We start from the raw sequence: 26,250 nt of genomic DNA, 5'->3' as shown, positions 1-26,250 counted from the left end.
CACATGTTGGTATGATCTGGCTCTAATAAGCCACTGCCAATATCCTACTTCGGGCACACTCCTCCTTCAGCTCTCTCACTCTCATCGTACAGCTATACCTCCTACTTCCTCCTCTACACCATAACAGCTCCCAGCATATGATATCTCTATTTACCTCTAGTCTTTCAGCCTTTTTATTTCCTTCTATATCTAGCCTGTATTCACCAGCTGCTTAGCCAAAAGATCTTTTTCCACTATCCCGATTTCCTTTTAATACCGGTGTGTTTCTGTTGCACCTGTTCTACACACACGCTAGCCTCTATTATCTCCAGTCTTGCACTGGGGGGTGTCGAGCATCCTTGCAGAAAGTCAAGGAAACATGCATGCCATTGCTGAAACACATCCATCCCCTCCAGAATCAGCCGGATGTCAGCATCAGTAAACTATGTTACCTTCTCCAACACAAAAGATATGGTCTGGCAGGAGAAGAGGAAGATACATGTATCCAATGTCAATTACTGGGCCAGTAGTGCTCAAGACCCACTTCTGGCCATGCGGGTCACATTATCATGAGACACCTTGGTAAACAATTTTTAACTGGTTGCCCTTGCTGGGACCCAGAGAAAAACTGTTCCTGGTGCAGAACCTGCTCTTGATGGTCTTCCCTTCCCCTTCCTTCTTTGGTCTGATCAGTGATTGGCTATATATATATATTTTTAACTTCAGCAGTTATTCTAAACATTCACCTTTAATGAAGCCTTGTTCTCAAACTTCCAAATAAACTCTCCTCCTACTTCACACAGAAAGGCAACAACATCAGGTATCACTTCCTTCAATCCAGTGCCTCCCGTCGGTCTCTCTAGATCCACAACACACAGTCCTGGGTTGAAACAGTCCTCCCATGAAACAAAGACGGTGTGGAGGCTGCTATTGACTATACACAGTCAACCCTCCACCTGGGTCCTTGATTTTGAACCTTCCCATCTCCTGAGACAGTTTGTCTTACCAATGTACTCTCTTCAATTTCCTCTCCCCCAGTGTATAAATTGTCTAAATTCCTTTCTATTAAAAAATATCCTTCATTTTTCTTTTTGTCTACTTGTATCTGATTTTTCTCTTGCCTTGCTATCTCCCCTAATTTTTACTAAATAAATATTTTTTAAAAAAGGTCTCCATCTCCATTACCAATTCCTACTTATTTTTCATTCTCATTTTGCCCTGTGCATTCTGACTTCTGCTGGAGACCAACCCATTAAATATGCTCTTGTTGAGTCACTGAGGACCTCATAAGTAGTAAGTCCCACAGATGCATTTTAGTCTTTGTTTTCCCAAACTTCTCTATTTTTGATATAGTTGCCTATTTGCTCCTGGCTGGCATGCAGGATTCTTATCTCCCTTCTTGTTGCTCTTTGACCACTTATTCTTAGTTACCTTTGGAGACTCCACCCTGCTGCTTCCTTAGTTGGCATACCATAGAGTTGCAACCTTGTTCAACTCCTTGCTTTTCTCTAAAAGTTCTTCCCAGAAAAAAATATCATGGTCTGGGTTTCATAACCACTTTTTATGCTACCGACTATAAAATCTTGACTTTAGTCAATATTTTTCTCCCAATCTTCAGATTTGTATTTCTAATTGCTGTCTGGACATTTTCACTGCATGTTCCATAGACATCTCAAATGGAATACAACCCAAATGAAACTCATCATCTGCCAGTGACCAACCCATTTTATTTCTACTCTGTATCTTTAGATCAGTTGGTAGCACCACCTTCCACACATTCTTCTTACTACTAAGCATCTTTTCCAGATTATATTTTGAATTATGGTTTCCTGAATTAATCTGATCTTATTTGCTTTTGTTTTTATTAATTCCCCTGCCCCATCTATTTTGTTGTATATAGATGACACTCCTTGCTTGCTAATGTGACTGTATTTTGCAAATAGTATATCTGTATCTTTTCTCTCATATCAAAGGGTGTGAGGTGGCTGCAAGAGGCTGTCACATGAACACACAATATAACACCTTACTGAAACCAGTGGTATTATATTTTTGTATATCTGAATTGTGTTATTTGATAAACAAATCTACATTCAACAAACGTCATAAAATAGGAATGAATTTTTTTAAAAGATTTTATTTATTTATTCATTAGAGAGAGACACACACACAGAGGCAGAGACACAGGCAGAGGGAGAAGCAGGCGCCATGCAGGGAGCCCAACATGGGATTTGATTCCAGGTCTCCAGGCGATCCTGAAGTCCTGGGATGAAGGCAGCACTAAACCACTGAGCCACCCAGGCTGCCTAGGGATGAGATTTGTGGTTGGAATATGGTATCTCAAAGCTTTTAAGTATTATATAACCATTTTTATTTGAATTGTTACTTAATGTTATAAAAATGGAAGACCAAAGATTTAGGGGCAAGCGGTTGTTAGGTAAGTATGTGTCACAAAAACTATGAAATCCATATGCATAGTTTGAGAGAGACCATGCAGGGATGATGGTCAAGATTACACTTAATTTGCACTAGTGTATTTTTTTTGGAAAAGTCAGGAATATTTGCACATCAGTGAGGTCATAATATATTCTGGCAGCAGGGCTGATGGTCTGCTTGCTAAGTAAGGTTGCATTTAATTTTTTTTGAGATTTTATTTATTTATTCATGATAGACACACACACACAGAGAGAGAGAGAGAGAGAGAGAGAGAGAGAGAGGCAGAGACGCCGGCAGAGGGAGAAGCAGGCTCCATGCAGGGAGCCCGACATGGGACTCTATCCTGGGTCTCCAGGATCATACCCTGGGTCAAAGGTGGCGCCAAACTGCTGAGCCATCGGGGCTGCCCAGGCTGCATTTAATTTTAAAATGAAAAACACACATAGGGCACATTGGCGGCTCAGTGGTTGAGCCTTTGGGGTCCTGGGATTGAGTACCACATTGGGCTCTCTGCATGGAGCCTGCTTCTTCCTCTGCCTGTGTCTCTCATGAATAAATAAATAAAATCTTAAAAAAATAAAAACACACATATAGTTACATACCTACCTACACCCTTTCTGCATGTGCTCACACACGCACATATACACACAAACAAACACAAGTACTTAACCACACCTCCTCTTACTAATATATATCTGGAGGAATGTCCATAAAGATCCTGAACAGTGTAAGATTTACTAATCCAGTGCAATATCACAGCCAGCCAGCCACTACCACTAGCACTAGACTGTAATTTTGTACTTAGTTTTGCTACCACTCTTTCACATAAAACAGTAAACTGAAGTGATTTTCAAATATGTGGGAGACCAAAGGGAAATCTTTTCTTCTTCTAGTAAGCACAGAATGCTATTAATGAGCCATGGATAGCTTCCCTACAATGCAATGCACTTAGCCACTTCCTCTTTCTGTGCTCACAGAAGCTGCGATTATCAAATTCTAAAGCAGTAGTTTGAAAAATGACTTCGTTTTTGGGAATCTGTGGGATATATATCTTTATAAATTTTATTTCCACTTGCCATGGGGAGTTGAGTATCTGCTATTGACATAAAGTTTATATAGCACTTTGAGCTTCTGGGATAAAAGAGATATGATTACAAAGAAAGTTAAGAATATTTAAAAAAGGGTAAGAAGGGAGTATTTGGCCCTGTGGCTTTTTTCCCCGTGCATGTGATTCTTATTTTAATAGAAATTCTACATGCAGACGGGACACAAGTTCACATGGGGAGATGGCAGTGGACTTATAAAAAGAAGTAATAAGTAATTTCATTTTAAAAAAGTGTATGAGAACGTGACTTTTTGAGTCAGAGACCCGAGTTTGAATCTTTATTCTACCACTTACAGTATGTCATGTATTATTCTGTAAGCTTTACAATAATTGACCAGATGAATCCTCATGACACTTGTATGAAGTAGATGCTGTCTACATTCTCATTTTATGTTATTTTTTTATTTTTATTTTTTTTACATTCCCATTTTATAGTTAAATAAACAGGCACAGAGAAGGCAGTCACTTGCCCAAGTCACAGGGTCACACAGCTGGTAAGTGACAGAGCCAAGATGAATAACGTATATTAAGAATCTCATAGCAGTGGTAATGGTCGCGACCATCAACTGAATGTCTACTCTTTCCCAGATTGTATGGTGTCTTACCTACATAATTCATAAGAGCTGAAAAATATTAATTTAAAAAAATTTAAATCATGAAATATACCACTTTTAAACATGTAGTAGGGTATTTATAAATATTTTATTTTATTTATTTTTAAAAAATAAATATTTTAGATAACATATTAGCATTTCTTTGTAATGTATTTAATTAATTCAGGATTCAGCAGGATAAGAAGTATATCTGAAGCTAACAATTCTCTCCTAATTTGCTGTGGCAGTCATTTGATCCAATTTTCAGCAGCAATTTAGATTGAGAATGTGCTACATTATTTGCCATTATGTTCAGCTCTAGGATAAAGTTGATACAAAAAAACTCCCAAAACTTATCTTAAGCATCATTAAAGGATAAGTCATTTTGGTATGTGTCTGATAGAAATGAGCTTTGGAATAACCATAATGGAAGGGCCTAACTATACATGCATTTCAAAGTACCATAGGTGGTCCTGATAAATTATTCTAAAATAATTTAGCACATTTACAGGAGAAATGAATATAAGCTATAAACATTCTGAGAATGGCTATAGAAAAATAAAACAAACAACAAAGAGTTCATGTCCCCAAACACCTATGAATTTCATTTTGCCTTAAAGAGCATACTTGTTTGAGAGTCTGCATTGTACAAGGTGTATTGCTCTGTAATAACTTGATGATTTTGCTGAATTCAGCTTCTGGCATTGAATATGGACATCAAGTCCAGTCGCAGGGTAAATATATCATCACTGCTAATAGTGAGAGAAGTTGGAAGAAGAGGGCATGAACTCAAGAAAAATAAATGAAAATGATATCAAAAGAGAAAAATGAGATGCAGAACCCAACCAAGTGATGTAAAGCAAAAAAATAAAGCGAAGAAAGAATGCTCGAGACCGTTTTTATCATATGAAAAGATAAAAAATAGTGTAACACATTCCAAATAGCAAGAGTCCAGTCATGCTATAAGTAAGAAAAATGGCCATGTCTTTGTATACAGATAAATAAGAATACAGTGACACTCAAATATGTAACCTCTCCTGGGGATGAAAAATACTTACTGTAGTGATTATTTTTTATATTTATGGGTATTTTTTATATCAATGAATATTTTTGTAGCACATGATGGCTTTTTAAATATTAAAGACATTATAAATACATTTGAAATATAACTTCATGGTGCCTTCTCAGCTCTGTTATTCTCTACTACTATATAAGACAAATGATTTCTGTACACACCATTCCCTCAAGGGATAAGTCACCTTAGTATATGTGCAGCCGAAGCGAGCACTAGGATAAGTCATTTTAAAAAGAGTACTTTAAAAAGTTTTGTTCTGAAACAGATCTCTGCTAGAGTTTTGCATGATTTCTTTTGTTTTCTGAAAGTCAGGAAAATGAACTTAAGAGGGCTAAAACCAGTTTTCTGATATGAACTTGAGTCATTATTAGTAAATATATATCAATTTAAGGGGTTCAGTATTATAGATCATGCATAAAACATCATGCTGAATAGTTAAATGTGATAAAGCAAAACGAATGTTGTGCAAAGCAACGGAGTTTCATTTAATCTTTTTATAACATCATTTGAAATATATATATATTTATATGGTGTGTGAATTTATAGGAGAAATCAATTATATTATTATGTGTATATACTCCTCCCGTTAGTAACACACTAATGTATCACAGTATCAGAGAAATGCACCCTAGAGAAAACGCTGCTATTCTTCATGGAAAAATCCATGAATAACATTATGCAAAAATTAATTTATGATAAATGATTTAAATCTAGAACTCAGAATAGCTTATTTAAATGCTATCAGAAAAGAACACCTCACCCGCAAAAAGGAGTCTAGGGATCCATTCTCCATATATTCCACCACAATCATTACTGGTCTGCCTGCAAAAAGAGCAAGAGAACACACAAGATTAGAGCAATTACAAAAAAATGTGCTGCAGTTAGAGATTTCCAGCTGTGGCAGCTAAATCATTTGTATTTTATTAATAAGAACTTCATTTTCCAACATGCTTCTACAAAAGTCTTACTATTACACATAGAGATCTCTCCATTTTTTACAGCCTTGTTTATGTTGAGTTTGTAAAAAGAACATGAATTACAAAGGAATTAAGCATTTCTTTTTCTAGAGCCCTGCAATCGCTTGTTTAGATTACGTTCTTTTGGTCCTGATTTCTCCTTAAAAGACAATCAACAAGCTAAAGTCAGGGTTTATGCAGTTACTGTAGCTGCTCTGGCAGTTGTGGTACAACTTCTCCCATAGTGGTGTGGTACCCTCGGCTGAATTACATTAGACCAGACGCTTCTGAACTATTCCTAAGGCAAAGCAGAAAGAGGAATTTCTATAAATTTAAGAAATTATAAAAACCATTAGTCATAGTCTGCTTTTAAGGGCTTCTAAGTGGAAAAATGTCAGTAGATTGATGGATGCTACAAAGTTGGTGGGCTTTGCAATAGTTCTTGATCATGTCTTTATTGGACAAAGATTAGATCAACGTAACAATGATGGCAGTACATGAAAAATAAGTAACTCTGATTTTGTAGTCTAGTAACAAGCTAAAATCGGAAACTGAACATCATTTATCTCTTCTCTATCATATCTATTTGCAACTGTTACCAGTTCCCAATACCTCTATTAGGTAGAATATGTAGCATAAATAACTTAGATTGTTTCAAAGAAAAGAATCTATTTGTTCTGCCAAATTACTCAAGTTTAAAAGATAAACTCATTTCAGATGAAGGGAAAATGATATTTACCTGAAATAAACATATATGACATATCTACTTTTTACAACTGTATTTCTTGCTTCTCATTGAGATTTTTAGCAATTGAATCTGCACTGTGCACAGAGTTTTTCCTCATAAGTACAAAAGATCTGGAAAGAAATTATGTGTGCTAATGACGGAAATATTAGATCTCATATTGTAATTCATGTCCCTTTTATGAACTCAAAGCCTTATGGGTTAAAAAGGGTGACTATAACAAATTAGTACAATGTCTGCAAATGCTAGATTTTACATTTGAATCTATATTTTCAAGAAAGATGTGCTAAAGGTTAAATGTAGTAATAAAACTCCCTTTTTATCATGCATAGTATGAGAATCCAAAGAAATTTTCCATCTTGGTGGATTTCCATAATGTTCCTCAAAGTCATTAATTTCACTCAAATACAGATACAGAACTTTATCAGAAAATATGGCGGTCAAGTGAACTGTCAGCACTATTGTAGCAAGGATCTAGAAGATCCAGGTTTTATTTATTTATTTTTTTAAGATTTTATTTATTTATTCATATAGACAGAGAGAGAGAGGCAGAGACACAGGCAGAGGGAGAAGCAGGCATCATACAGAGAGCCGGACGTGGGACTCGATCCAGGGTCTCCAGGATCACGCCCTGGGCTGCAGGCGGCGCTAAGCCGCTGAGCCACCCAGGCTGCCCAAGATCCAGGTTTTAAATCTGACCACTTGTCATGAAATCTTTTATTTGGCTACTGGTTTCAGAGAGCTTGGAAACAGGAGTCTGATGCAAACACAAAAGATCATTTTTGATACTAAATATGAAAATTCTGAGACCAATATTTCAGTTTCAATTATAATGGATCATGGAAGTTAAGGGGAAAACACTGGGTTACCACTGAATTCAGCTGCCCAGAGTCATACCTTTTTCATCTACCTTGACCATCGCTGCCAGGAAACATATTTAGTATAAATAAAATAAAATAAAATAAAATAAAATAAAATAAAATAAAATAAAATAAAATAAAATAAAAATCCTCTCCATAAGAATGTCAGTCTTGATACAATAAAAAGAGCTTGTAAGCACTTCACTTGTATTGATACAAATTATGATTAGCCCTATTACACAGATAAGGAAATTGAGGGAAAATTAAAGTACTTGCCCAGAGTTAAACAGCTGGTAAGTGGCAGTGTCAGGTAGAGAGTCTCAGAGCTTAAGCTCTTAATTTTTATGCCATAGGTGCATCTCAGACATAATTTATAGATTAAAGCAGAAAGGTTCATCCCATGCTGGACCTCCTCTCTCCTAGCCAGCCCTACCATCTCCTGTTCCATTAGCTGTATTGCTTAGTCCTGTCTCCTCTGCTATTCCTTCTGGCATTCCCCTGCTATATTACCCACCGATTTGTTTCTCTCCCTAATCTCACCCCACACCTCCCAGAATGTATATGCTGCACCTATTCCTTGAAAGTCTCCACAGCGATATTTCCCATAGTGGCATTCCCATCACATCTATTGCCTACACTATAAAACGTTGTGTCTGATTCTGTTAGGTTCTTTTTCTCTCCTAAATTCCCTATATATTACTCCTATGTATCCCCACTCACGAGGTTTCTCAAAACGATGTTTCTGTAAAGATGAGCAGAGTAGGTGCTTTATAGGAGCAAGTTGACTTCAAAATTCTCAACAATTTTCATAATTCCTCAGAGAGTAGCACTGAAGTGTTTGAGCAAGATTCTAATCTATGTGAATACCAAGTACTTTGAAATTATTTCTATCTATAACTCTTTGGGAGATACTTGATGCGATCTTAACATTCATCAGTGACAAGTTTCATCTTCTCATTAAAGATAATAAAGAGTCAAATGAAGACTCCCCCGGTTTCTTGTGAATTAGAAGTTTCACACCTGAGCTCTGCATCTTTTGTATTTTGTGCAGTAACATCAGTTTAGAGCTGCTATTATTAAACTAAGGAGCTGTTTTATTAGAAGACTGCTGGCATCTAACCTGTAATTTGTTTCCTAGTGGTTTTCTATAGGGAGGTTAGCTACACTGTGAAGATTACAAGCAACTTTACAGTCTATGATCACATTTTATAATCAACAAAATAGATGAGTTAAGGGTAACAGTCCTATTTTCAAATACGTAAAAACTATACAATACATTACTGTTCTTGGAAAATATATTTGGAGGTGATTAATTCTCTTTTTATATTTTCAAAATATTTCAGCTTCTCTATTTTTTACAATTTTAGCCAGTTTCCCAAAGCCTCATGTCACAGAATTAACTTAGTATTTGCAATGTACTGAAGTCAACAAACTCCAACATTCTTGAATGTTAGTCAAGTCTCAAAATCCTTTTATAGAAGCCTCATCAGGTTAAGAGATTCTTGAAAAGTACTTCTACAAGTCATACAAAAAGTGAATTTCATTCACTTTTTTATCCTTCAAAAAATAGCCTGGAAATGGTTATGTATATCTTAAACTGCATTGGAATAAAAACTTTGGAAGAAATCACTTGTTTATATCCTGAACTCAATGAATCATAAAATCCCAGATCATCTTTTTTCTATTATAAGGAAAAATATTTTCTTTGAGACTTTAATGAACAATTGACTAATGTATTTTTTTTTCTTCCAAATTCTCAGTTGCCCAATACTCAAGATGATTTTGATATGGGTGATGTTGAGAAACCACATGATGATAAAAGTGTTATTAAAGAAAACAGAAGAAAAGCGTTCTTTAAATGTTCTAAGGATACGTGGGGAAAATATTTCATGAGTGAAACAGTATATTTGTTGTTTGTTTGCCTCATGAAGATCTGTGAAAGAAGGGGATTACAGAGATTTAACATTTTCGTATGAGTAATGAGTTTTTGCTGAATGTAGTATTTTGTATCAGCTTGGCCATTTCTAATATGCTGTCAGTAATATCAAGAATCTAAACAAATCGCAATGACCTCCAAACTCTATTACAGATTTAAATCAATTCTAGCTTATTTAACATTATATCATGTCTATATTTTGTCTACCATGTAATAAAATTTGTGGCAATAACTTGGATGACAGGTTGCCTGCTTTATTTCCCCCCCGGTTACAATTCTAGACTTTTAAAGCCAGTTATTTTTAATCTATTTCTACCTCCCCCATTTCTGTTATAGAGATAGTGACTTATAATTATAATCTCAAATGGATTTGAGAATAAATAATTTTCCTATCCCTCTAAGGCATTAAAAATATGGATGACATAAATTTGAACAAAGTTATATTAATTATTTTTATTCATAAAATAAGTACTAAAATTGGGGAATGACTTTTTCCTTATACTGTTGCCTAGTTACTATCAGATCGTGTCCCAAATGAATCTTATCCTCGACTGAATTCAAATAAAATCTTTTAACATTTCCCCTGAACTTTCTCTAAAACATTGCCATCTATCTAGTTACCCAGGTCTGAAATCCTACTGTAATATTAGACTTCTCACTTTATCAAATCCCTGTTAGTCTGTAAGTCATTACGCTGTGCTGACGATATAAAATCTGTTATTGCTGCCCATACTCTGTTTTCTCTTGCTTCATTTATTAAAATAATCAGTTACTAATTATACTTGCTAAGGCTTATGTAACCATTATTTCAGACATTCAGCGATGCATCAAACATTTTTTTAATGCCTACTACACATCAAGTACTCCTCCGGCTTTCAAAGAATCATGCTCAATCAGGGGTGCCTACGTGATTCAGTTGGTCAAGTGTCCGATCCTTGATTTCAGCTCCGGTCAGGATCTCAGCATCATGAGACTGAACCTTGCATCAGGCTCTGTGCTCAGCGTGGAGTCCGCTTAAGAGTCTCTTGCTCTCCCTCACTCCCCTCCCCCGCCTTGCACCTGTTCATGAGCAAACACGCACTCTCTCTAAAACAAAACAAATCCAATCCTCAATCGATACCTGATCCTTGCTCCATGGAGTGTAGAGTGGAATGGGGAACCAAAATAGGTAAACAGTCAATTACCATGAAGGGCTAATGCCTCCTTTAAAAACCTGTTTTACTTACTGTTGTTAGCTCCAGGATTAAAGTCTAAACTTCTTGGCGATAAATTCCTTCACAATCTCTCCTCTACCTTTGTTCTGGTGTCATTTTTATCTCCTCCTAGTCCCCGATTTCCTGTTTTTCAAATTCTCTAGGGGACTTATAATTCATGAAGTATGACTTCACTTGTACCTCCTCTCTTCCCTGGAAGATTGCCTTCTTCCAGTAAAATCATATACATAGAAAAGAAAAAGCAGAGCTTAAATACTGTCTCCATTGTCAATTCTATGAATCACTTTGCTTTTAGGAAGATCTGATTGTTTCCTTTCTCCTCTCTTTACATCTTAATCAAACAATCATGACACACTTATGGTGTGGTATTGGTGTTTACTATGGAGGTGTCTGCCTCCTACTCTCAAATGCCCTGGAGGTAAAAAATCGTGTATAGTTCTTCTCAGCAAATTCACTGTTGAGCACAGAACTAGGTAAAGAATAGCTACTAAATTTATTTTTCTTTTTAATGGCATACCATTCTGTAGTGAATTCTAGTCCAAGAAAAGAGTTACTGAAATAATGGAATAGCAAATCAGTAAATCCTAAATTCCTCGCATTGTAAAACACATGGATCCAAAGATAAAACTTCAAATTTTAGCCCTGCTACCTACTAGCTACATGATCTTGGGGAAATTATTTTCACTTTCTCAGTTTTTACATTTACAAAATGAGGATAATAGTAACTTACTACACCTGGATTTCAAAGAATTAGATGAGAAAATGTATAGTTAGCACAGTGTCTGGCAATTGTTGGCACTTAAAAATGTTGGCATACATTGGCTTTCCTTCATTTTTGTGCAATTATCTGTTTCCCTCTTTTTTTTTTTTTTAAAGATTTTATTTATTTATGACAGACAGAGAGGGAGAGAGAGAGGCAGAGACACAGGCAGAGAGAGAAGCAGATTCCATGCAGGGAGCCCGACGTGGGACTCGATCCGGGGTCTCCAGGATCTGGCCCCAGGGTGAAGGCGGTGCTAAACCACTCAGCCACCAGGGCTGCCCCTGTTTTCCTCTTCTTAGTAGTATTTGTTCACCATGTAGCAAAAACTAGTTTTATAAAAATGGATCATTTCCATATTTTATTGTAATTTGGCATTGACATAGAAATTCTTTTATTATCCTATGGCAAAGTAAAAATGAGTAGTTTACATATTTTATATAATATAGTAAATTCCCAGTTTTTGCACTGAAATTCTCATGTCTCAGGCAAATTGGGATGGTTGGTTACTTTATACCTTGTGTGCTCATCACAGTGAGAAGTTGTAGGATTAGAGTCAGATAATGTGGTATTGAAGACTTCCACTTTGGAGAAATGACCTTTCATAACTCACCTATGTTATATTAACTCACCTCCTTATTTGCATGTATTTGTATATTTGTATATTACATATTATCATATAATAATATTTGTTCCATTGTGTGATATGTGAGATTAAATGAGCTAAAGTGTTTACAATACAGAGAATCGTACATTATACTAAATACTCAATCACCTAATAACAGCTTAAAGAATGAACGGATAAACACAAATATCACAACTTACGCCCGTGGCTAGATGTTGAATCCTAAACTAAGAAGTGGCTTTCAGAGTTAAAAAGATTCATAACTAAAAATGACTACGATCAGTATATTTAGCTTTCTTGATGGTCCCAAAAGTCTATTTAGATTCTATGCACCTGAAATCGACAGGTTTGAAGTTGCTTTAAAGAACAAGATGGTTACTCCTAGAGTAAAATAATCAAAATGGGTATTTTAAAATTTTTAAATGGTATACTATAATATATAGTTCCTTTGGAATAGCTAGTGTAGGAAATAGATTCTTATTCCTATCTAACAAGTTAGACTGCATCTTTTGTACTCAACATATTTGTACCTGTAACAATATGTTTTATGGTTAATTTGGAATTGATTTTAACCTTAAAGCTATTTGAAACTCCCAAATCTCTATGATAACTATGTTGATTTGGTTCCATGCTTTGTCTTAATTTTTTTAATTTTGTTTTTTAAATTTAGATGTGATCCAAATGCCCTGAGAGAAATGCTGAAGAATAAATTATTTCATCCAATGATGAAACAGCTGAGCAGAAATTAGGAGGAGGGATTGCATTTATGAAAACTGTGGCATTTCTCAATCTAGATTTGTTTCAGTGTAAATGAAAGGTGTGAGGCTAAAGAAATGAAACACAATTTTCCTGCCAGTTCCCGGAAGCAGCGGCACACCATCTGCATCAATTAACTTCAGTAATATTCTGTACTATTCTTTCTACTGAAAATTACCAGATGGGCAGAAAGACTTCTTCTTAATTAGAAGTGTCTTGTTGACAATGAAAGTTACTGCCAAAGATCCCTAATGTTTGATATTGTTTCTACTATATGACACTAACCATACTGCAAAATTTTAATAACATATAAATTTTTAAGAATGGCTTTTCTTGATTTTGTAGTGCATTCATATTTACAAAAGTATTATAACAATGATCAAATTAACTGTACATGTTTTGAAATTATCTGATTTATGACTTTTTGCTTTCGACCATTGTTGAAAGACATGACTATACAATAAGCAACTGATGATATAATAATCAATTATTTAATTGCCACTAGGCAGCAATGAACAAAATGCATCAGACAATTCCCATGACTTGAAATGTTGTATATCTAAATTCAATACCAAATTAAACCAGGGATGCCTGGGTTGCTCAGTTGTTAAACATCTGACTCTTGGTTTTGGTTCAGATCATGATTTCGCCGATTGTGAGATGGATCTCTGAGTTGGGCTCCACACTCAGGAGAGAATCTGAAGATATTCTCTCTCTCTCTCTCTCTCTCCCTCTGCCCCCAAATAATCAAATCTTTCAAAAGATTAAACCATGCATCAAATAAATGATTTTATGCTGTCTTTGTTGTTTTATTTGCTGTGAAAACCTTTTGTGTAGATGATTTAACAATATATACTATATTTAAATCAGCACATATGTAATGACTAACTTTAAAAAATAAGTTTTTCAATGTGCTAGGCACTGTTGTAAGGGTTTTACATGTGTTAACTCATTTAATCCTTATATCAACTCTAGTGGTAAGTGTAATTACTAGTTCAATTTAACAGCTCAGATTATAGATGCACTAAGAGGTAAAGTAATTTTTCCAAGGATGCACAGTGAGCAACTGACAGAGCCAAGGCTTGAAACCAAGAGATCTGGCTCCAGATTCTGAGTGCTTAACCATCTTGCTATATCCCAAATGATACTTGGGCCTCCATTAGTAATTCGGAGACATAAAGTATTATCCTAAATGTCTGTGCCTCATCTTAGGAACACATCCTATAAAGTTATTATGGACAGGATACTCAGTTGCTCCTAAAGATGTTTTGTCCTTGAGAAGTTCTAGGATTTTAAAGTCTCATAAAGCTCTATCATATTCTATACAAACAGGAAATACATGATAAGGAAACTTGCTGGAAAAACCTTTAGATTTTGCTATCCCCATTCTCACACATTATTTATGATAATGAGTCGGAGGTTCCTTTACAAAGAAAAACTTCAAGAGAGAGTCTTGAAGCTTTTGAGAGAAGGTAACATTTTTTCCCTGTATTGTTTCAAATGCTTCATTTCTGGCTTCAGAAGTGCCTTATGGTTACATAACCAATCAATCAGGTTTTTTTTTTTTTGTCTTTTATATCATTCACTAATCAAAAGAAAATCAACACAAAATATAAAAATAAAGCAAATATCTAGAGAGGATATATTTAATATCAACTACATAGGTGACTTATGGTGAAATTTTAATTATAAGGGAGAAAACATGTGTTCAATGAAGAATATATACACAATATAAAGTACCAACTACTTTCCTTTGTTCTTCATAGAAAAGTTACTACTTATTTTTGAGTCTTTTCTGCAATTCTTAGAAGGGGTTTAATTAAAAAGGAAAAAATAGAAAGGAAGTTCAGTTTTGCTAATTAAACTTTCTTTAAGACCTCTCTATGCATAGAACTATGAAAAGCTAACATTGTGCCACCAGGCAACTTCCACTGTGCTTTGTCCTGCCAGCCAAAAGAGTGAATGCTGAGATGTGACATGTTTTCTAACAAGATTGGTCTATCCCCACTTATTTAAGTTCTTAAGTGGCCCAGCAGCCCATGAGGGCATGGATGAGGCCCTGTGGGAGAGGAAAAGGCATTTGAGTAGCTCAGTTGCTTATCATGTTTCCAATGAAGGTGAACAAACACAGACACAACAACTTCAACCCACACAAAGATTAAATCCTGATTCACATGGAGACTTAGCTCATTTAGCAAGCTGTACAAAGTTTTTTTTTTTTTTTTAGAATTTTTCTTTGTGAAAAGAAAATGATTCTGAGATGAATCTTTTGAAAGTGTTGACAGTTTCTTTGAATAGCATCAAAAATAGATGACACAATTTGTAATAATAAAACAGGAGGATCTCTAGGGAATAGATCTATAGTTTCAATGGAGAATTTAAACAGCCACATAAATAAGGTCCAGATTGTTAAGATTCAAACTTCTACAAATGATATTAAGAAAAAGAAACATGTATACTATTAAGAATACATAGCTAAGATCAAAGGCTAGAACCATTCAAAGAATCTGAAACTAGTAAAAAGTACTAGTAAAGAAGAAGTAAAAAAGAACCAGTAAAAAATCTGGAGATCACTTAAAGATTCTTTTAATATTTTTCATGTTCTGGAAGAAAAAAAATAGAAATTCTCTTTGCAAACATTCAAGAGTTTGATAGCGAATGTATACTACAGCTCTGTTTTTACAATTTTTCTTTTAAATGCACTGTCAACTTACATAAAGATAATGGTGCTCAGATATGTCAACTACACATAACTTTATGTAAAAGATATGGAGTTTCTAAGAACCTGAGATTCTTCATTTGGAGACCTCCTGAAATTGTATGCAAATCTTTACATATGTGATCATATGCCAATTTTCTTGGTGAAGCATCTCTTATTTTCGGCCAAGAAACAAAGTATTATCCATAAGGAAACTGAATCTATGACCTGTGCTACAACTTCAGGACTCTATAAGAGTCCTTAAACTAATAGATGTCAATAGATTAAAGTTTTTACAAAATGAATGTTATTTGAAAGTTGGAATTATGCCTTCAAGTTTGTGTTTGCTCCCATCCTGACTTTTCTTATCCCAAGTGGTATCTTCAAGTTGTCTTCCTTAAGTTTGCAATGATTTTCTAATCTTTTGTGTTATTTCTCCTCAGGTAAGCCAAAGAACCCTGCTCTTTGGAACCAATGACTTCAAGCAATTGAGGAAGCAGACTGAACACAACCTTGACAGTATCTGGCCAGCTCCTCTTGCACAGGTTTTGGAAACCATCAGTATATCCCAAATAAGTGTTTTTAACTAACCCTCTAACGTAGCAATAATGAAATGTTTTAAAGGGGTTATTTATTGGTGTATGACTACAAATACAATCACTTATGTCACCTTCCTTGTGCTTCTGTTGGTTGGGTGTGGTCTCTTTGCTGTTTTATCAGCCACCCTCTCTTCTCTATGCCACTCCTCAGTCTTGAAATAGAATAATATTGGTCATCTTCCCACTCCTGCCCCAGATTCTCCATTCTAGTCTTTTGTAATAGTTGCAGTTCTGCAGAGTTTCCTTCTGAAGCCTGCAGATGCACAGACTTTCAAGGAGGAGAGTTCTCTAGGGAGAACTGTACAAATGAGTATTGATTAGGGCCTATTGGGTCCTATTTGGGATCACACAAATGGTAAGGAATACAAAAACCAGGAGTGAGGAGTCCAAATGAAGGTTTTTACTTTTTTTTTTTTTTTTTGCCATAGTTCACATTGTGAATATTTATTCAGGATTTTATTTTGCACATTTAATCCAGTTTTCCCTATATCTTTTAAAATTAGCTTTTGGTTTAAGTAACTACACTTACAAACACTCATTAACACACAACTTGTTTGGGGTAATTGGCAACATTCTCAACTGCAGAAATGTATAAAATAGAAATCCTTCAATTAAAGAGCATTTTTCCTCTTGAGGATCTCTTACTTAAAAAGTAAACCACCATCTCTTAAACTTTATGTATGTTGATTGCAACAGTATATTGTTAAAGATAAAATAAGGCCAACTGTCGTATATACTACATACAAAAGGATAACCATCCTCAGAACTAAAGCCAAACTATAGATATTATTTTGTCGAAATGATTAATTTTGAAATGTCAAATTATAGATCTCAAGCAAAGTTACTGACCTTTTTTAGAATGCCTAAACACATAAAAAATGAAATGGTTTACTTTGATTTTTCTGAACCGCAGTTTGATTGTATTTAAAAGTTATATACTTTTCCACTGTTGAGTTCCCTTGGCATACTGAGTTAATGCCAATTTTACTTAACTTATCATATATTCCTTCAAAGTCTGCCACTTAGTCTAATATATTTGGGCTACTGCTTTTCTGTAGTCCTCTGTATGCATCAAAATCTGATAAGATTATATTCTTAGGTCTGAGATTCTCTGCAGCTTCAACCTTACTTTATCATTCCTTATTTCTCCCATCTAAACTATATGCCTTATGAATAAGAAAAAGTTTTGCCTGAATAATAATGCACGTAATATTTGTCCTGACTCCATATCAGATAGGATTTCACATGAAATATAGAAAGGAAAATACTGATAATCATGGCTAATGGACTTTGAAGACATTTTAATATTGGCTCAGCTCAGTAAGTCCTTTGCTATAGAGATGGTCTAGTTGGATCTGTTATCAGCCTATAGAAAACTGGATTGTGAATTCACTCCCTGACTTGGCTAGTCACGGGATGCTTATATATAGATATGAAGAAGTCTGGCTATTTGAGTATAAAGCTCATCCAAATTTTTTTCAAATGGTAAAAAATTAAATAAAAGTAAATATTATTATTAATTATATATTTAATGATTGCTCTGGTCTTCAAGTCCCCATGTGTTCACATTTCTCTTGTTATCTGATTCAGTGTAAGCAGACAGGGAGTCTCATGGGATTGATTCACTCCATTTTTGCCATTTCCTTTGACCCTAACACATGGAATGCAATAGAGAGAAGCTCAGGTAAAAATGTCAAAAGAGGTATTTTATATATAGCATTGTATCTAAAGCACAGGCAGACAAACTGTGATGGTGTTTCAGAAGAATAGTCCCTCAACAGCTAAAGAGCTTCCATGATTAACCACAAAGGAAGTATCAGGGAAATCTTGGACATTGATTACTTTCAGAATTTATCTGTTTCTAAATCCCACTGCTGCCTGTTCCTCTGTTTTCTCTTTCACAGACTTGGATGGTAATTGACAAATTGTGTTAGTTTGAAGTATATGTTTGAGTTTGCATGTGTATATATATTATATATATATACACACACATATATATATGTGTGTATATATATATATATACACACATATAAAATAATCATCACATATGACTTATATTTACTTCCTTAGTGAAAAATACATCTACAACGGACAGAAAACTGCTAGAAAAAGGCAGCCTAGAATTTGTTGATCTAATCATACCATCTAAGGACACTATTTTCTGAGTGATCATTAGGTAATGACCATGCCTTTATATTTTACTAATAAGTCTAGTTTTTAAGACACATTGTAATGTTTGGATCTTAGTATAAATTTAAGATACTACATGATGTCAGATAGCTATTGCTGTTCAGTGAGAGAAAAGACCGAATCAGGAATCTTCCATATAGTACCTCATCACTATAACTGCATAATTTTATCTCTCAGTGACTTTATTATGCTGATTTTATTTGTACATGGTATGTGAAATAAAATGGCCAAAAACATAAAGGGTTTGGGTAGAGGCAGAGTCTGTCATAAGGTAAGCTGTGAGTCTAAGGCCCTATGCGTAATCAGTACGCTGTGGCATATAAAAATGTTCTTTCCCACGTTCAGATACTGTTTGGCTACAGAATTAAATCAAAGAAATAACTAGATGGAGCAAAGAGGGCAACGTATTATCATTTTAGAATATATGTCTGATTACACATTTCGAAGAAGGACATCAATTCTTTTCAGGGAGGTAGAATTTGATTTTAATAGGAAAGAGTACAGCAGGGAAGACTTTGATTTAAAAATATAATAGCAGTTGTGTCATTCCAGCTTCACCTCTTTCAGCTTCCCTCTTCTCCTATCTTCTTTCCTCTCCTCTTTCCTGTGACTTTTCTTACTTGATTGGGTAGCTACTCTATGAAAGGCATTGCATTAAATATATGACTGTACTTGCTATTCAGTTTTCAGCCAATTACTTTCTGTTGTTCTTCTCTATTTGAAACTAAGAATAATAACTCTTTCTTATGAGCTTTCTAGAAATGAGAAAGGTCATATAAATAGTCTAAACAATTGACAACAGTTACATAAATACCTACTTCAGGCTTATCTTCTTCCTGGGTCTCATGAGTCAATGATTCATTATTGCAGTCAGTGTAAAAATAACGACTATAAAAACATTGCTCTTTGAGAGCAGTGTGACATGAATGCGAAGAAGCTATTTTACACAAGACAGCATCGCATATCTCATTTAAATTTGATTAAGATAAGTAACCGGGAACTAAATTAGCACCATCATCAGAAAAAGTTTTGTGATTCTTTGAATGACATAGCTAATATCTTTTGAGACCCTCGACGTATGGTGAAATATAATCAATTGGGAGAAAGCAAATTAATTGCTGCCCGGTGGCCATCAGCCTTTGGCTAACCGTTTAAAATACCATGGTACAGGTCAAGGGAGGAATTGCTTTCTCGATGATGTCCTCGACCTGAAGGGTTATGAGTTCATCTATTAGATGGCAAAGAAATGCTTTTTAAAAATAGGAAAGAATAAACACTTATCATGATTACTGCTTCATTTCTCTTTACACAAAATTATAAAGGAAATTCTTGGGAAATAAACTGTCGATGAATGGAAGAGGATAAAAATTACCTTTGAAATTGTAGCAGTCATTACTGAAAAGTGCCAGAGGAAGTGTACAGGGATCACTTATCAAAGTGATATAAGCCAGGAAAAGTGAGTTGAGTTAATTTCAGTTTGAGGGAACAGGAACGAGTTTAGATCTATAAATTTTTTATGAAGCAATTTTGTTACACCTGATTTGTATGTAAGTCATGAAAACTGAACTGAGTTTTCTCTCCTATGAAAGCTGGAGGCAAATTTGGCTTAAAGCCGAGAAGAATGGAGTGCTAGAGTGTTCTTTTAGATCTCTCTCTAGAAAGTTGTTTCTGTGTATGTGTTATAGAAACATCACCTTTCTTCTATCATTCTCAGTGGCTAAGTGACAAGGGCTACTTATTTATTTTTTACTGGTGATGCTGAATAATTCAAGTCACTCCTGAACTCTGCAATGTCATTTCTGCCAAACATACCTAAATCCACCAAGATCTGTCATCCAGAGTTAAGGATTAAGCCATTAAACTACAAATCACCCATTCCTCAATTGCAATCACTGAGATGTTAATAACATATGTGAAAACTGTCTTTTTATATTTGCAGGTAACTGAGAGCTTAGCTTATATAGATTTTTATTTCTAGTCTTTTGCAACAACACCACAATCACCACCAACAATGACAACAGTTCTGTGCAATTGAACTAGTTTTGTTTCTAAAGAGGAAAAAAAGTGGCACTCATTAGAATGAAAATTGCTAATTTTTAATTCACATGATTTTGGTTCTTACTCAATCAGTGGCATTGTTGGCCACAAAGCCTCCAACTGTTATCAATCAGGACTTCCCCAATGATAAAACCAAATGACAGCAAAGCCTATTTATGGTTTGTTATTTTGTATGTTTTAATTAAATAGGCAAGGGTAATTGAAAAGCAACAGAAATATATAAGCATAATAATCTTAGGCTTTGTTGGTATAATTCTGTCAAGAAAAGTAAGAAACGTGCACATTGGAATTTTGTTTTAATTGGCTTTCCTAGTATCTTCAAACGTTCCCAGTATTGGTTGGCTGGCCAGACCCTCTTGAATACATTGCTGTCATTACTATAATTTGTGGCATAATTATTGCTTATGATAAAAAAACACAAGAATCATGATAAATAAAACTCCAAGAATCAATATCCTAATTCTATTTTGTTAAAACACAGATAAAATATAAAGTGGGTTTGTATCCTTCATACAATGGAAGAAGGCAGCTGGATATCTTAGAGAATAAGAGGGAAAAAGCGATTTGTGACTGAAATAATACCATAACATGGATAATTCAGAAACTGATTTACTAAACTTTGAAAGTGCACTTTAAAATGCTCAAGCTCCTAACTTTTGTTTCTCTCATTAATAAAATACAGCTTTGGTCAGATTGATATTTTTAGGGGAAACAATGAATGTATTACTTTTCTTTTTCAAAAGGTTCTTCCAAATTTGCTATTTTTTGGCATTTCTTCCAATCAATTCTCTCTAGTGAAATGAAATTTTAATTAAATCTCTATAAACTTGTCCAAATATGGAATTACTCTTTCTGTTAATAACGCTGTTTTTTATTCTCTCTGGTAGCCAACTCCAAGTGGCAAAGTAGCTCAAATTTATCTTTATTTTTATTCTTGAGTTATGAAATTTGGGATTTAAAGCTCTTGTTCTTATTTATGTAAAAATTATTCTAGAAGAAGCAGCAGCATTATGCTAATTGGGTGATCAGGTTACAGATCCTTCTTCTACTTCCTTTTACTACTTCCGCAGCATTAGATATCATAAATGTGGTCCCTGCATTAGAGAAACGTCACTTGCATTTCCTTTCAACAATATATTTCAGAAATATTTATTTTTGTCTTGTGCATCTCTCCTTTGCAAACACATTCCTAATTGCTGTATAAGGTGGTGGAAAACTTCACCTGAAATACCTACCAGCAGGAATCCTGGGGGGCAGAGATCCTCCCCCTGGCACTGGATGCGGGGCCTGGATGCTATTTAAAAACCCTGCCCTCAGGAAGCTGGGACAAAACGCCTCCACCCCAATGGCCGGGAAGGATCCTTTTAAGAGATAAAAACGGACATTAATCAAAATCTTCTTTGTGGAAAAGTTGTTGATCATTTAACTGGGAAAAAAAAACCCTAATAATTAATACACACATCAAACCTTAAAAGAAGCTATAAAATTAAAGGGAATAAAATGTATTTTATTCATAAATCTTAAAAAAATCAATCTAGCTTTTGAAAAGAAAGCTACTCTTAACTAGTCACAATCAAAAACGATTTTAAAAGCATTAGAATGCTAAGATAAAATTTCTAAACCTCCATTTGACAAAGTGGATATAAATAAGTCATTGAGGTTGTCTATTTGCGGAGTCCACATCCGCATGAGTTACAGACACGCAGAAGACAGCCACAGCGGGACCTGACATCTAAGCTGCACCGGAAGGAACGGTGCTTTGCTTTAGGTATGTCAGTAGTGGTGCTTAAAACGAGGATAACTTTTATACCGTAAAGCAATTACACATGTTTCTGAAATAGTGGCAAGGACATCAATATGTATGACTCTTAATTTGTTATCCTTTTCTCTTCGGGAGAAGACGTGAGAGTTTGCAAAGGTAGAACCACATGCTTTTTCACTTTAGAGAAGACGATTAGGAAGCAAAACCACCAAAAGTAAACTACTTGGAAGTTTATCCATAAGATTCTACATGGATTGTAGAATAAAAGGAACATCAGAGCTGGAAAGGACATCGGCGATCATCCCGTCAAAAGATCTTCATTTCACAGACTTGCAAATGGAGGCGTGCAAAGGGGAAGTGATGTCGCTTAGCTGGCAGACTCCAGGGACAAAATCTTTCCACTACAGATTAAAAATAAATAATGAGCTACTTCCCGTGTGGGAGATTGCTATTCTCTGAATATGCATTAGAAACCCTGCAGTTTGGAATAATGGCATTGCAGTGTGGTGCCTCGATGACCTGCAAGACACTGAAGTCATTCAGAAGAAAATTTCATATCCATGTACTCTCAGTACTGGTAAGCACTGGTAATTGATATGGTGTATCTACGTTTAATCACAATCATACCCTACAAGCAAAGTACCACTGATGGTGGTAACGAATGCAGATCATTCGGGGCCTCTGAAACCCCAACCAGGCCCAGCAGTTTCCAGATAAAGAGATTTGGGATCAATCCTCCCACACTCTGTTTTAGCAAGTCATGAATTTGTGAATAGACTTCATTCTGTTCCTTGACACAAATTTTCTACCTAAAATACATTAAAATTTAAAGCCTCTTTGGACTCTGACCAGGATTAAAGGGACCTCGTATACCATACTGCATACAACTTGCTTCTATGGAGACAGTTGTTACTAAAGAAAAAACAGCATTTCTTAGATTTTCAGAGATGTTTTAACGGGTGAGGCCAATTCCTTGAACATTGGATTAAAGAAAGGATAGAAAGAGTCATATACTGTAAATAAACTCGTTTTGCTGTTAATTCTATGAGGCTTTAGTAAAAAGGTCCAGCAGGGTTTGAGTCCCTTAAACATTAGAAGATATGGCTAAAGGGCCAAGTAGTGGGCCAGAAAGTGTTCTGAGGTAACTTCTGCTGAACAGTGAATCTAATTTCTATTACGGGGGGGGGGGGGGTATCTAACATTGTGCACAAATACACCCCCAGGTACACATGTCCCATGCTGCAGTGTTTCAGTGTTGTCTGAGGAGCATCACTGAATACTGGGTAGAGATAATTATATATTTATACTGCATTCTTAAAGTTACAAAAGAAATGGTGATTTTACTTCAGAGAAAGTAATTAATTATAAGAAATTTAGATTTTTATTACAGGCTGTGAAAAACAGAAATATTCCAATTGTAGCTGATTATGAATTTATGGGAGCCAAGTGACAGGAAGCTTGGTTCAAGACTACTAGATTGTAAAGAAAAAGAATAACATAATCATGCACAGGAAAGAAAAAAGGAATATGAAGATAATTATCTTAAAGGAAATTTGAAGAAAAACAAAAGCATTTAGAAGGGACTTTAATGTTAATATGCTTCACATTTAGAGGTTTTTATTTTTGTTTTTGCTATTTTTGCCATATTACTTGAAACTGTTAACTTAGAAAAGATGTCCATTATTTCAACTCCTTGAAAGAAACAAAATACAAATATTATTTTATTGCTCTGATTACACTGATTACTATTTTTCTTGTTATGACAGCCTGTCACATTTAATAACAGCTTTCATTTTCCTAAACTTGCTGCATCATTCATAATGGCTTTGTTATGTTTCTTTATTGTGGGTTAAAAGGCCTTTCATTTATTGTGGCATCTCTTCCTTAAGGAACTGTCATTTTTTTTTATATATATATATATGAAACAAACAAACAGAAAAGCTGGTGTACATGAATACATATTCAGTTGAAATATCATATTATATGCTAATAATGTCTTATCATGTTTCTCCTTTGGGTCAGTCATGTCAGTAGAGATTGCATAAAACACTATAGCTCTGTTTTCACAACTCAATAATGAAGGTGAATTTATTCTTTGTTATAATTCTCTTATCTCATAATCTACAAGGAATTAAGTTCAGGAAACTTTTGGGATTTGATATCAAATAATTTTAGTCTGGTTGCTGTATTGTTTAACTTGCTGGCTCTTGATGTTTCTTCTTCTTTTTTTAATCAGTAATTGTAACAAAATAAAAGAGAGACACACACAAACCAAGAAATAGACTCTTAACTAAAGTGAACAAACTGATGGGTTACCAGAGGGCAAGTGGGTGGGGGGATGGGTGAGATAGGGGATGAGGATTAAGGAGGCACTTGTGATGAGCACCCAGGTGATGTATGGAAGTGCTGAATCACTATAGTGACTAACATTACACTGTACTGGAATGAAAGCAAGTAAGAAAATGACAAAATAAATAAGCAAGTATAGAACTTATTAATTAATTACATTGTAGCCAAAGAACAAACAACAGCTAATATCTGTAGTGGGATAAATGTAAATGTCCATCAGTATTTTGTTTTTAGTTGCGTTCAGCAGACTAAGTATTTGTCAGTATAAATTAGGCTTTTTGTTGATGAGAGTATCCTTCTCTTTCATTACAAGTTTGAAATATAAGATGAGTCACTTCATGCATGCTTTTCTAAACCTCTAATCAGTGACTTTCCAGTTTGTTAGTGATTATCAGTCAGTGGGTTAAAGAGACACCATATTGGATATTAGCATTATATTGTCTCTAATACAGAGTTGTCAGATAGTCGGGCATCCTGTATTTTTATTTACGAAATCTCACAACCCTAACTCAAATATAATTTCGCACACTTTTTTTTTAAAGATTTTATTTATTTATTCATGAGAGACAGAGAGAGAGAGAGAGAGAGACAGGCAGAAACGCAGGCAGAGGGAGAAGCAGGCTCCATGCAGGGAGCCCGATGTGGGACTCGATCCCGGAACTCCAGGATCATACCCTGGGCCAAAGGCAGGCGCCACTGAGCCATCCAGGGATCCTTATTCATACACTTTTGATTATCAGACTAACAAAAGGCACTGTTAACTACTTGCAAATGGTGAATTAGCTTAAGTCACTGGCTACAGGAGTTGGTGATTTTTCTATCCTTGAGTAGTTTGGTGGTTGTCGATGTCCCATAAGGAGTTCTGCAAATGATGACTGGGGAAGACATTATTTTAGTGAGTGAGGGTCAGGATGTATGTGAAAGGCATTGCAATAACTGGTATATTCCCTGCACAAAGGAGAATTTCTCTCAAATGCTAGCAGTACCACTGGGAAACACTGTATGAGAGGACATCCTAAAAATTCATGTTTGCTACTGACCACAATGTAAAAAAAGCAAAAGTTGACATGACCTGAATTTTGACATCTGGTTTGATGAATTAGTGGAGGAGGATTCTGATTACCTATATTTTTGAAAGTAATCGGGCCTATAGAGTAACCAGTTTTTAAAGCGTTATAATAAAATATATTTAACACTTAAACTCAGAGACAAAAATCTCATTTTCAATTTGATTTGCAGTAGCCTCTTTGAAATAACTTTACCTTTGGAAAATAGATATCATTAGGAATTTGTGTAAAAAGAGGACTATGACTTTGAACTCTTCATGCCTTAATTTCTTCATACACAAAATGAAAATAACAACTGACCCTACCTAATGGGGCTGTATGTAAGGATTAAATAAAAGTAAATAATCATAAATATAAGACAATATTACTATTATTGTTATTATTATTATTTTAAATATTTTTTTTATTCATGCATGAGAGACACAGAGAAAGGCAGAGACACAGGCAGAGGGAGAAGCAGGCTTCATGCAGGGAGCTTGATGCGGGACTC

General features: G+C 35.0%; 1 protein-coding gene across 20 annotated transcripts in view; it reads right to left on the bottom strand.

The window, feature by feature from the left end:
* EPHA6 (EPH receptor A6) overlaps window positions 1-26,250 on the bottom strand; it is an 872,069-nt gene that overhangs the window by 129,572 nt on the left and 716,247 nt on the right. For 16 of the 20 annotated variants that reach the window (XR_005383133.1, XM_038582514.1, XM_038582517.1 and 13 more), the window contains 2 exons: window positions 21,818-21,943; window positions 5,946-6,007 (listed from right to left, as the gene is read on the bottom strand). Coding sequence is in view for 19 of the 20 variants with exons in the window: in XM_038582514.1 (XP_038438442.1) it covers window positions 5,946-6,007; window positions 21,818-21,943 (188 nt within the window). In the remaining variant the exon portion in view is untranslated. Of the gene's footprint in view, window positions 1-3,939; window positions 4,141-5,945; window positions 6,008-21,817; window positions 21,944-26,250 lie in introns of those variants that run through there. The other 4 variants (XM_038582521.1, XM_038582532.1, XM_038582530.1 and 1 more) reach the window with 3 other exon arrangements.

This window comes from Canis lupus, chromosome 33 (assembly GCF_011100685.1).
Source record: "Canis lupus familiaris isolate Mischka breed German Shepherd chromosome 33, alternate assembly UU_Cfam_GSD_1.0, whole genome shotgun sequence".
In the NCBI taxonomy this organism is placed as follows: Eukaryota; Metazoa; Chordata; class Mammalia; order Carnivora; family Canidae; genus Canis; species Canis lupus.
Note: the sequence above shows the minus strand (reverse complement) of the source record. Positions and strands in the feature narration are given on the sequence as shown.